Source organism: Heteronotia binoei, chromosome 17 (genome assembly GCF_032191835.1).
Source record: "Heteronotia binoei isolate CCM8104 ecotype False Entrance Well chromosome 17, APGP_CSIRO_Hbin_v1, whole genome shotgun sequence".
In the NCBI taxonomy this organism is placed as follows: Eukaryota; Metazoa; Chordata; class Lepidosauria; order Squamata; family Gekkonidae; genus Heteronotia; species Heteronotia binoei.
The window spans coordinates 3,920,612-3,934,143 of NC_083239.1; the positions used below are offsets into that span (position 1 = coordinate 3,920,612).

Sequence of the window (13,532 nt, forward strand, 5' to 3'; positions counted from 1 at the left end):
AGGCCCTCTGACCTCCCAGCCACCCTAGGGCCCCGGATTTCCCAATCAGAATTTTTACCACCACGAGGCCTTGTGCTGTCAACTGCCTTCTCATGCTGGCTTGAGCCTTCTCACTCACCCACTTCTGTCGCGCCTCCTGCTGCCACCCACCCAACCTCTTGTGCTGCCCTCAGTCCTCTCACTCACCTTCCACTGCTGCCACCAAGCCTCACGCTGCTGATCAGCCACCTTCTCATTCTGTCGTGAGCCTTCTCACTTGCCTGTGGCCATGCAAGGCTAAATGCTGCTAGGCTTGCCTATGACCAGCTTTGCACCTGCAAGGATGGTTCTTGCAGCAGCCCCAACCCAAAGAAATTTTATTTGCAGAGTTCTTCTAGAGGAAAAGCCATGTGTTTCCATGGAGAAATCAGAATGCCACAGAAGGCTGGATTTGGTTAGTGAGATGGGAGGGGGGGGCAATCAGGGCAAAGGAAACTTCCCAGGTTGTTGAAAGCCAGACTGTATGCATGCCCCTGCCCCAAATCAGGCTATTTTGAGCTTTCCCACTGAGTTGTGAGGAAAAGCCCCCTACTTTTCATACATGTGAACATCATGATCACCAGCATGGTTGCCAGGGTGCCTGGAGATTTGACTCTCACACCTCTGCTCTAAGAAGTGGACTTTGCTTGCAGTTTCTAAGGCTTATGTGGATACCATAAGCCTCAGCTTTGCATTCTACGTCTCTGAAGAGTGTTAGCCAGAACTACAGACATGTTCCAGCTGCTCCTTGTGTGCCCAGTCTTGGCCACTGCAGTGGAAGAAGCCAGGCCACCATGTTTCCAGCCTGGCTCCATGGACCTAAAGCTAACAACAGCAGAATCCAGCTTGCTTTCCTGACCCAAGCTTACCCTGCCAGGCTAGACTCATCCCTCCTTAGTGGGAAAGTCACACGTACACACCCTGAGCCTGCAAGCAACCCATCTGTTTTATGAATGGATTAATAGCTCAACTGTTGATCCTAATTGCTCAGCAATACCAGAACAATAAATCTTGCCCAGCAGAAGATGAGAAAGAGGAAGGACATCTCCTGTCTTCATCAAGTCTTTTGTCTTACTCGGGTGGTACCTAGGCCATGCATTTGATTCCCTATTGTCACCTTCCCAGCTAATCCCATTTAATCTTAAGTATCCAGCCATTTCCATTCTCACCCTAGTCTAATACCTTGGAGCCGCCCCAGGCAGCATTGCAGCTTGGAAATTTCCAGCTTCACCAGACTAAGGTGAAGTTCATTGGCCAAAGCAGGCATCCAATTAGGTGTCAGTAAGGAATGTCCAGCCTTCTTGAACCTCCCATCTCTCCTCCCTTGGACCTCCCAGTCCCTGAGGGTCTGAGGGAGTCTATTTAACCTCTGACCCAACTCCACTCATGTGCCTTCTACTCAGTAACCCCCATTCCCGCTGTGTAGTTACACCCCCGATTCCTGATCAGTTTCGGGACCTTTTCCCCATTCCCTCATTCGTCGCCATCGGAGCCTTCCCTTGGAGTCTGCGAGAGGTAATATTACCCTGTATGTCCATCCTTTATGTTCCCCTATCGATCTCTCTATATTTCTTAGACCTGCGTGAATGTGTGATTGATTTTTGTACCTTGTGTGAAAGAACTATTGTTTCAAATAAACCACAATTGATTTTACTAAATTAGAGTCCTTTATTGAGCATTGACTCTCTGATCGGTTGAGCCTGGTATACACAGATAATAAAAGATTCCGATGGGGCTAGCTGTCTCTCAATCTAATTCCCCAATCTCAATTTGAGAGCAGTTTCCCTAACAGAGTGAGATTTCCAAATGTTTTGCTGGAAATCCTTAGCTCTGTCATTCAAGAGGAAAGATGCCAGGGGAGGGGAGGGGAGGGGTGGAGTGCTTCCCTTTTGCTTTGAATTCAGGGGGCTTGATGTGCAAATGGAGATGTAAGCAGCTGCCTGTCATCTGTCTCCTCACATGGAAAAGCCAAACCTGCGGTTCTGGGAGGGAGGGGCAAATGTTACAGCATTTCCGCTCAAGGGAAGAATACCTGTGCAGGTACCTAAGTTGTCGCCAACCAGTAACCAGGCCAAAAGAGCACTACAATTCCCAGCAGATGTTGCACTTCCTAGGCATGCAACCAAGGCAAAAGGGGAGGGTTTTCCATTGGGAAGCCGTAAAGCAGCCAGAAGTTCCCCAGGTGAGGCAGTGGAGTTGAGTTGCATCATTTGTTTACAAAGGCAGGTCGGCGCCAAATTGTGGGGATGCAGAGGAGGAAGATAAGAGGGAGTGATTTAGCAGCATATAAATTGGAGGAAAGGGCAGCCAGAGGGGGGGCAGAGGGTCTTTCCTTTGTATGCCTTAAATTGCTGAATATAATTTATTTTTGGCTTGGGATGGAATTTAGCCTTCCTGGGCAGCAAAGCTCACCTACCTGGGTTCACCTTCCCATTCTGGCAAGTGCTGTGTTTTCCTTCTGGTGCAGGGGGGGCTGTCCGGCTGGCATTTTGTGTGTGGCACCAGTGCATATCTGGGGCTTTTGGGAGAATTTCCTGGCTATAGGCCTGCTCAGACAAAGAGAGACAAAGCCAGTCAGAAGCATTTTTCCTTTGGCTCTAGCGCATGTGAATTTTTTCCTTTCTTTATTTGCAGGTAAAACCCAGATGTTGGGTGAAATTAAGATTGCTCTAAAGAAGGAAATGAAGACAGATGGTGAACAGCTAATAGTGGAGATCCTTCAGTGTAGAAATATCACATACAAGTTTAAATCCCCAGATCACTTACCAGGTACCAGTTGCAATGAGCATTTTAATATGGAAATAAGATTATAGTTATTATTCTGTATATATGCATCATTGACTGCTGCACTCTTGTAATTCCTGCAGTCAAGACTCCAGGGGCAAATTGACTTGACAGTGGGAAATATCCTTGCACTGAAAGGCAGTGGTCCAGGAAAAATACGTAGGTTTTTTAAAGGACAAAATGCCTGCTACTATTACCCTACTATTATACTGCCTCTCCCTTGCAGTATGCCCTCAAGAGGTGATGATCTTGCTATTTAAAAAGCCCTGAAAGGTGGCTTCTCCACCAGTCACCCAGGCCCTAGGACTGACATGTGTATTTTTAAAAGTCTGCCCACAAAAACCTCAGAAAATGGCTTCCATGAAGAATTTAAAAATAGAGATTCTAAAAGATACAACTTTCTCCAACTAACAGAAAACATTTCAAGCAGTAGAGAACACAAAAACTTTCCACCACCACAGAAGGGGGAAAAAGTGGAAACAAATAAAAACAACTGGCAAAAGGCCAGAGAAAAAAAAATAAAGGCATAATCCCCCCCCCCACTTGCCTCCCCCCCCAAAAAAAAACCGTTAAGGATTACAGGGAAAATGTTTACCTCATAAATATGAGTTTGGATCTCTCTGAGCAAACAGCAGTGAGGGGATGACTTTTCTGTTGCAAATCTTCCCCTTCTGAGGATAGTTAGATATTTATTTACAAAAAGAATATAGAGCCAGTTTGGTGTAGTGGTTAAGTGTGTGGACTCTTATCTGGGAGAACCGGGTTTGATTCCCCACTCCTCTACTTGCACCTGCTGGAATGGCCTTGGGTCAGCCATAGCTCTGGCAGAAGTTGTCCTTGAAAGGGCAGCTGCTAGGAGAGCCCCTCTCCAGCCCCACCCACCTCACAGGGTGTTTGTTGTGGGGGAGGAAGATAAAGGAGATTGTGAGCCGCTCTGAGACTCTTCGGAGTGGAGGGCGGGATATAAATCCAATATCTTCTTCTTCTATACATATCAATAGAACTATCTGTAAAAACATGATAAAAGTATTAAGACAAACATATTCTGGCATTTTAAGCTAGGTGGGCAGCCATGTTGATCTGAAGCAGTAGAACAAAGTTGGAGTCCTGTAGCACCTTTAAGACCAATGGGATTCTATTCAAGGTATGAGTTTTCATGTGCACACACACTTCATTAGAGACATTGAAATGGAAGTTCAAACATATAAGCAGAGGCTGATCAGCAAATTAGCATGCAACGTGATGAAGATATTTTAACAGATGCAAGAACCAACCAAGAATATCAAGCTAAGTTTATCTTGTCACCATTTGTTTGGATTTGGTTCTGAGGGAAAACACGGTGAAGCAAGTAATATGTCACAATAAGAGATAAATGTGTGAACGTATCCTTCCTAATTGTGGGATTTTAAGAATTTAACCGATACTTTGTTGTTATGCTCCATTCATCTCCTCTCGAGCATGGAGGTAACTAATAGCATTTTTTTCTCATCAGGAAGGGCTATACAGGCTCTGTATTTTAGTGTATTTCATCTTTAGAACAGTATATTGGTATAGTGATTGTAATATAATGCAATGAAAACTGAAATGTATTTATCTGACATAACACTGCACCCCACCCCAAAAATGGTCCTGGGTTAGGACTTCCAGTTTCCCTTCCAAGTTGTCAGGCCTTGCCTCTGTGCCTCCCACTGCCCAGTGTCTGATCACTATAAGGACAGTTTACTCCCTTGTGCACATTTGAAGGAATGACCACTTGCCAACCGCCTGCCTTCCCCCCGTGCCCCTTTTAAAATAGCATGTCCAAGACAGTGAAGGTCTATGTGGTACAGAGAACCACTACCAGCAAAAGTTATAAAGTGTTTATTTAAAAGAAAATGTTCACAAGAATACTTTTAGCAAGTATACTTTTAGCACAGGGATTCAAAAATATGGGTACATAAGAGAAGCCATGTTGGATCAGGCCAATGCCCCATCCAGTCCAACACTCTGTCACACAGTGACAAAAAAACAACAACTAAATGCCATCAGGAGGTCCACCGGTGAGGCCAGGGTAAAACATCTCTCTCTATATATATATACATGCCCTATAAGATGTTAAGCTATCAAACAGACTCCTCTAGCTAGGAAGTTACAAATCTCTACAAAGTTACCCTTACCTTGACGATCTCTCTGGCTCTTCCAGCCACCCGCATGGACTATGGCCTAAGAGTTCTGTCTGCTATCATGGATTCAGCCCCAAAGAAAGAGACCTTCTTCCTGCTGCAAGGAGTTTTTATCACCTCTATTTCCCCCACCATATGACCAATTCAGGCCAGGTCAGAGAAGTATTCCCTGGGGGTTCTTCCTGGAGATTCTTCCTGGATCTGTTCTAGTCTAACATCCTCCAAATCTCTGTTCCCTGCTTGGAGAGGGAAAAGACCTTGACCACTCATTATCAATTCTTCTAGATATATTAGCATTTGTATGAAGGTGAGCTGAGGCACATCTGGGAAGTTATTGAACTGACTCCCCCCCCCCCCCACAACAACCTGCTGTCTTCCGGGGGTGGGGGGAACCTGTTAAAACTTGGAGTAGAGGTTTTGCTCCTTTTCAAACCTCCAAAGGGAAAAAAAATGCATTTCTTTACACACAACAACAGACTTTCCCCATTCTTACAATGGATCCCAGAAACAGAAACACATAGGAATTTGTATATCTCCAAATGCAAGCAAGTCAATGTGAAATAATAGCTTCATCATCATGGCCTCTGTGCAGTCCCACATGGGAACTGAACATGTGCAGGCCAGCTGTGGATGTTCTAAAGCTCCTGATAGCACAAGGCACTCTCACACCTTTTAAATGGCATTTGTCTTCTCAATGTGTGCATAAAAAGGGGAAACACCTCCCTCAGTTTTTCTTAGCTCCTCTCCACTGCTGAAGAAGGACATTGGATTGCTTCTCTTCATTTCCTGAGGAATTCTGAAGATGCTATCAATTCAGAAAATTTTGCTACGGACAGTACTTTTCTTTGGCTTCAAAAGTTCTGTTACTCTCTATGCAAATCTCCTTGTCACAGGACCTCTGTCTTCACTGGATTCAGCTTCAACCCACTCAGCCTGAGCCAGCCTGCCATGGCTTGCAGCGCCCAGTCCAGATTTTCTGGGACATCGCCAGGCCAGTCATCCATCAGTAGATAGAGCTGGGTGTAATCAGCGTACTGATGGCAACCCAGCCCATACCTCCGGGCAATCTGGGCAAGAGGGCGCATGTAGATGTTAAACAACATTGGGGAGAGCACTGCCCCCTGAGGCACCCCACAATTAAGTGGGTATCTCTGGGACAGCTCTCCCTCAATCGCCACTCTTTGTCCCCGACCATCCAGGAAAGAGGAAAGCCATTGTAAGGTTAGCCCCTGAATCCCTGCGTTGGCAAGGTGGCAGATCAGTAACCGGTGGTTGACCGTATCGAACGCAGCCGATAAGTCTAACAACAACAGCACTGCCGAACCACCTCGATCCAGGTGCCGCTGGAGATCATCCATGAGGGTGACGAGTACGTCCCATGGCCCGGGCAGAAGCTGGACTGGTATGGATCTAAGACGGAAGTGTCATCCAGGAAACTCTGCAGTTGTAGTGCCACTGCCCTCTCAATGATCTTACCCCAAAAGGGTAAATTTGAGACCGGCTGATAATGTGCCAATTCAGTCAGGTCTAATGTAATCTTTTTTAGGAGGGGGCGGACCACTGCCTCTTTAAGAGGCATTGGAAAAAGACCCTCCGAGAGGGATCTATTTACGATGTCCCGTATAGGACACCTAAGCTCCCTCTGGCAAGCTTTAATTAGCCAGGAGGGCCATGGGTCCAAATCGCAAGTTGTAGGGCATACAGTAGAGAGAATTCTGTCAACTTCCTCCAGGCTGAGTGTGTTGAAGTGATCCAAGATTGAACCAGAAGACAGGCACGGAGCCTTGAGTTCACTTACTGTATCCAATATAGAGGGGAGGTCATGGTGGAGCAACGTGACCTTGTCTGCAAAAAATTTCGCAAAAGCCTCACAGCCTATCTCTAATTCCTTAGCATTTGGCCTGTCTTGCGGCCGTGTTGTCATGTTCCGAATCGTCCTAAACAATTGCGCCGGGCGCGAATTTGCAGACGCAACCTTAGCCACAAAATAAGTCTTCTTTGTGGCTTTGACTGCCATCTCATAGGATCTCATAAACTCTATAAGATGTTCTAGTCGCTTCATCCCGAGTACGCCGCCATTGACTCTCTAACCGTCTGAGTCCTCGTTTCAGCTGTCGCAGCTCTGGGGTGTACCACGGGGCCAGCTTAGTGCGAGGGCACAGAGGTGCAGTCTCATCAATGACTCTGGAGAGCCAGCCATGCCAGGAAGCAACCAGATCATCGAGAGAATCCTAAGAAATTAGCAAAGATGAATAACAAGATGCCAGACAGGTGTTGGAAATGTAAAAAGCATGAAGGTTCTTTCTACCATATGTGGTGGACTTGTGAAAGAGCTAAAATGTTTTGGCAGATGATTCAGCAAGAGATTTCTAATATCTTGGGATGTGGGTTTAATAAAGTTGCAGAGGTTTTCTGTTGGGACTGCATATGGAAAAATTTCCAAAAGAAGATAAAACTTTAATTTGGTACTTGCTCTCAGCTGCTAGGACATTGTATGCGCAGTTGTGGAAGCAAGAAAAAATACCAGAGAAATGGGACTGGATTATAAAAGTTATGTCATGGAGTGAAATGGACAGATTAACTAGAATATTAAGAGACTATGATTTAGAACTTTTTAAGTTGGAGTGGAAGAAGTTCAGAAGATACGTAGAAAAAGAGTGGAAAATAAAGGGACATTGGACAATCTTTGATAATGATTAAGTTTTTAAAACAAGAGTACAACTTTTGGATTTTTAATATTTGGCATTTTTTTAAGTAAATAACACTGGCGGGGGTCAAGTAATGGGGGGAGGGGAGGGGGAAAAGTAAGATATGGGGTAGATAATTTTTTTCCTTTTTTAAGTTGTAAGATATAGCTATAACTTTGCTACCATATGTTACTAGTAAAATTGTTTATAAACAAGAGAGAATCGCCAGGGGGCCAGGGATCCCGTAGAGCCATTTGGAACCGCTCTGGGTCCATCAGGCTCCGCGGGCGAGCCAAAATAGACTCGCCACCCAAACAGGTTTGGGGTAGAGCATCCACACGAGCAGTTACATCGTCCACCATAATCCCAGCCGCAAAGATCAAATCTAACATGTGCCCCGCCTGGTGAGTGGGCGACGTCACAAATTGGGAGAGTCCCAGTGTCGCCATGGATGACACCAGGTCTAGCGCCTGACTAGAGGCTGTGTCATCGGCATGGACATTGAAGTCACCCAGGATCACAAGCCTTGGATACTCCAACACCCAGCCTGTTGTGGCCTTGATCAGGGCTGGTAAGGCGCTGGCTGGTGCATTAGGCGGACGGTACACCAGCCAAATCGCCAACCCCTCCCCAACGTCCCACACCAGACCGTCACATTCAATACCATCGATCTCCGGGGCCAGGAGAGCCCTAAAGGAGTAAGCCTCTCGTATGAATAGAGCCAGCCCTCTCCCCGCCTGCTAGTCCGTGATTGGTGAAAGACTGAATAACCCGGTGGAACCGTTTGGGAGAGGGCCACTGTGTCTCCCTCTCACACCCAGGTCTCAGTCACGCATGCCAGGTCCACGTCCTGTTCAAGTAAAAGCTCTCAAAGGACAGTGGTCTTATTATTTATGGACCTGGCATTGCATAACACCAATGATGGAGGTGGGTCATTCAACCTGGCCCTACTACCTGTCACCATCGGGATGGGACACAGACTGGAAGGTGGTCGAGCACTACCTGGTCTCGGTCTCCTTCCCTTATATTGTTGTCTATTCCTACCGTCATGCCTCCCCCTCCCCAGAGAAGTCACTCTTTGCCTTTGGCAAAGGGAAGCATACTCTAATCTGGAGGACCAGGTATGATTCCTGGCTCCCCCTCCTGCATATACTGGCGACCTCCCATCAGTCCCAGAAAATCCGCTGCTGTGCTTTTCACAAACCCGTGCAGCCATTTCGCACAGGAATTGCTGCCTCCCCCCCCACACACACACACAACAAAGAAGGGTAGACAAAGTGGGGGGAGGGGATTTGGCTTCACTCAAGTGGAAGCATATCTCTGATTTAATTTTTAAAAAATGCATATGGTTTCTGAACCTCCAGAAGCCTCAGCTTCAAGAGCCTCTGACTCCGTCCTCTCCCTTATTGTGGTAGCACAGACTCCAATGTCAACTGTACAACCGACAGCAGTATCAACCTGTGACTGGGATGGCCTTGCCGCCTCCCCCACCTATGAGAGGAGATTTGGCTATGTCGGCAGCTCCTCTTAAACAGAAGCATAAGTCCAACACAATCAAGAAGCGACATCCATGCCTCCGACTTCAATGGCCTTGCCGCCTCCTCCACCCAAGAGTGGAGATTCGGCTATGTCGGCAGTTCTGCTGAGAAAGCAGCATAAGTCCAACGACCCGACAAATGACTTCGACCCTTACTACAATCCTGCATGCCAGCTGCCTCAACTTCGACACTTCCTTCGAGTTCAACCCCTGCTACAATCCAGCATGCCAGCTGCCTCAAGTTCAACACTTTCTTTGATTTCAGCCCCTGCTACAATCCTGGCTGCCAGCTGCCTCCACTTCAACACTTCCTTTGAGTTCAGTGACTGCTACAATCCTGCTTCCAGCTGCTTTGATTTCAGCACCTCCTTCGAATTTGACTACTGCTACAACCCTGCATCAACTTCAACTCACTTGAATTTGATCCTACTCCTCTGGAGCAACGTGTTCAAGACTGAAATACCTGATTTACTCATGCACCAGCATTGCACCACTGGGCATGGAGTCAATGTTGATGCATGGTCCAGCAACGTCTCTACACATCTGGATCCCTTTCCATGCATCAAACACACCAGATTCAACAGCTACACTGAACCCGATAGTTTCGGATTCAAGGTAGCCCTTTTTACACTCCTACTATTGTTATTTCACTGGAGTTAAAGGTGCCACGTCATTATCCCCCCCGTGAATCTGACTTTGTACGTTGCTCCACGGCTGCAGTTTTGCAAGCCATCAACAATCTCCATTGTCTGCTTCGAACACTCTCCGATTTCTGGGTTGGCTTTGATTTCTGCACCACTATTTCTGCACCGGCCACCCATCGATAAATAGATAGATAGATAGATAGATAGATAGATAGATAGATAGATAGATAGATAGATAGATAGATAGATAGATAGATAGATAGATAGATAGATAGATAAACTCACATGCTCTGTCTCTGAGGTCTTCATATCCAAATGGCTCTCTCTCTCTCTCTCTCTCGGCTTGACTTCGCGAACGAAGATGTAAGAAGGGTGCAGTAGTCCACGTCTGCTGCAGGCTCGCTGGTGGCTGACAAGACCAATGCGGGACAGGCAGGTCCGGCCACAGTGGCTGCAGGGAAAAGTCTGATTTGGGGTTGGTGCTGTAGCAGTGCGATTCTTCCTCAATCTCCTTTTGTCCTCAAGACCAGCTATGCGTGCATTCTCAAAATGGCTACGGTTAATATAACTGCTCTTTTTTATGTCTACAACCAAGACAGCACAGTGCCCACCAGACTGTATGAGAGTCCTCAAATTATGTGCCATTAGTGCACACATTTCACTTATTGCACTGCTTGATCTTGATGCCACAAATACTCATGCGGTCTTTCTTGCCAGGTCTCATTCAAATGACCACAAGAGGTGTCTGAACCCTGTCTACCTAATGCCAGTCTCCCAAGTTTTTGGTCATTCCCAACCAGTGAGAATGCTAGGTACTCAGTCTTCATCATCTTCGGTGCTCTGGTACAGGAACCATCAGCAGTTCTTTTGCACCACTGGATGGAAAACTAGTTCCATCTTCCGCTTTTTCCTGCTATTCCCTGATTCAATCCAAGGAACCTCCACTGGTTGGTTCATCTGTATTCTGGTGACTCCTTGGTAGTCTTGTCAACCTGGATCTGTCTCATAAACCTTCTTTCATCTCATACTCGTACTAGACCTCCTCACATGCCACCATAGCGCAACACTCCAAAATGATCTGGGGTGCTGTTAATTATCTGCTTGGAGGATCAAACAGTGGCGTTTCCAAAGGAAGCCCAGTGCATTCCTGTGAATGCCTGGAAATGGACCGCCATATAGTCTTACCAGGCTGAGCGGAAACATTTTTTCCATCTGTGTTGTACACCATCACTTGATCCGGGACTCTGTGTCCCCTTTTCATATCCTGCCTTATTTGAGTTACCTTACTGATTCTGAACTAAGCTTTTTTTTCACTAACCATCAGTTTTTCTGCCATTTCTGCTTTCTGTGGCACAGTCATAGAATCATAGAGTTGGAAGGGACATCTAGGGTCATCTAGTCCAACCCCCTGCACAATACAGGAAACTCACAAATACCTCCCCCTAAATTCACAGGATCTTCATTGCTGTCAGATGGCCATCTAGCCTTTGTTTAAAAACCTCCATGGAAGGAGAACCCAACACCTTCTGAGGAAGCCTGTTCCACTGAGGAATCGCTCTAACGGTCAGAAAGTTCTTCCTAATGTTGAGCCAAAAACTCTTTTGATTTAATTTCAACCCATTGGTTCTGGTCCTACCTTCCGGGGCCACAGAAAACAATTCCACACCATCCTCTATATGACAGCCCTTCAAGTACTTGAAGACGGTGATCCTATCCCCTCTCAGCCACCTCCTCTCCAGGCTAAACATCCCCAGCTCCTTCAATTTTTTCTTATAGGACTTGGTCTCCAGCTTGTCTATATCCATCTTAAAATGGGGTGCCCAAAACTGAACACAATACTCCAGGTGAAGTCTTACCAGAGCAGAGTAAAGCGATACCATCACATCGCGTGATCTGGACACTATATTTCTGTTGATACAGACCAAAATTACGTTTGCCTTTTTAGCCACTGCATCACACTGTTGACTCATGCTCAGCGTATGATCCACTAAGACTCCTAGATCCTTTTTGCACGCACTACTGCTAAGACAAGTCTCCCCCATCCTATAACCATGCATTGGATTGTTCCTACCTAAATGCAGAACTTTACATTTCTCCCTGTTAAAATTCATTTTATTGGTTTTTGCTCAGTTTTCCAGCCTGTCAGGGTCATCCTGTATCCTGTTTCTGTCTTCTTCTGTGTTTGCAACCCCTCCAATTTCGTATCATCTGCAAATTTAATAAGCATTCCCTCTATTCCTTCATCCAAATCATTGACAAAGATGTTGAACAAAACAGGTCCCAGGACAGATCCTTGAGGCACTCCACTTGTCACTCCTCTCCAAGAGGGTGAGGAACCACTCACAAGCACTCCTTGGGTGCGACCTGTCAACCAGTTACAGATCCACCTAACGGTAACAGAATCCAAACCACATTTTACCAACTTGTCAACAAGGATAGTATGTGGAATCTTATCAAAAGCCTTACTGAAATCAAGATAAACGATGTCTACAGCATTCCCATGATCCAGGAAGGTAGTCACTTTCTCAAAAAAAGAGATCAGGTTAGTCTGACATGCCTTGTTCTTGAGAAAACCATGCTGGCTCTTAGTAATCACATCCATTCTTTCTAAATGTTCCAGGACCGACTGTTTAATGATTTGTTCTAAAACTTTTTCAGGTATAGACGTCAAGCTAACAGGTTGGTAGTTACCCGGATCGTCTTTTTTTCCCTTCTTGAAGATAGGGACAACATTCACCCACTTTCAATCTTCCGGCACATCTCCTGTTCTCCAAGAATTCTCAAAAATAATACCCAGATTCTCAGAAATTATATCTGCAAGCTCTTTTAGAACCCTTGGATGCAATTCATCTGGCCCTGAGGACTTAGTTTCATTTAAAGAAACGGTGTTTATGTACTACCCCTATGCTGATCGTAGGTTGGAACTTCATACCCTCCTTATATGTTCTGTTTTTGCCATGTTGAGCACTGTTTTCCTGAGAAGAGAAAACTGAGGAAAAGAAGGAATTGAGCAGTTCTGCCCTCTATTCATTACCTGTTACAATTTCACTTTCTTGCCCTCGCAATGGGTCTACCATGTCCTTGCTCTTTTTCTTACTCTGAACATAAGAAAAGAACCCATTTTGTTGTTTTTAGCATCTCTGGCCAGCCTAAACTCATACTGAGCTTTAGCTTTCCTAACCTTTTCTCTACAAGCACTAGTGATTTGTTTATATTCATCCTTGCTTATAAGGCCCTCCTTCCAATCCCTAAAGGTTTTTTTTTTATTTCTCAAGTCTTTAGAAAGCTGTTCGGCTTCTTTAGGTTTTTTCCATTTTTTCTTCTCATAGGAATCGTCTGTGATTGCTCTTTCAGTATTTTGCTTTTAAGAAACTCCCACCCCTCCTGAACCCCCTTCCTCCTAAGTATTACTGACCATGGGATTTTACCCAGCATAGTTCTAAGTTTATCGAAGTTTGCCTTTCTGAAGTCCAACCTATAAATCTGACTATGTATAGCTTTCCCATTCCCTAAGACTGTAAATTCCAAAATCACATGGTCTGTAAATTCCAAAATCACATGGACTGTAAATTCCAAAATCACTACTGCCCAGGGTGCCCACTATTTCTATTTCTTCAATCAATTCTTCCTTGTTGGTGAGAATCAAATCCAAGATAGCAGATCCCCTTGTTTCCTTCTTCACTTTCTGGAAAAGGAAGTT

At 45.6% G+C, this 13,532-nt stretch overlaps 1 protein-coding gene across 1 annotated transcript in view; it reads left to right on the forward strand.

Annotated features, from left to right (window-relative positions):
• Positions 1-13,532, forward strand: part of PCLO (piccolo presynaptic cytomatrix protein) — a 346,649-nt gene that overhangs the window by 314,262 nt on the left and 18,855 nt on the right. The window contains exon 23 of the mRNA XM_060258536.1: positions 2,653-2,787. Coding sequence (XP_060114519.1) covers positions 2,653-2,787 — 135 coding nt within the window. The remainder of the gene's footprint in view (positions 1-2,652; positions 2,788-13,532) is intronic.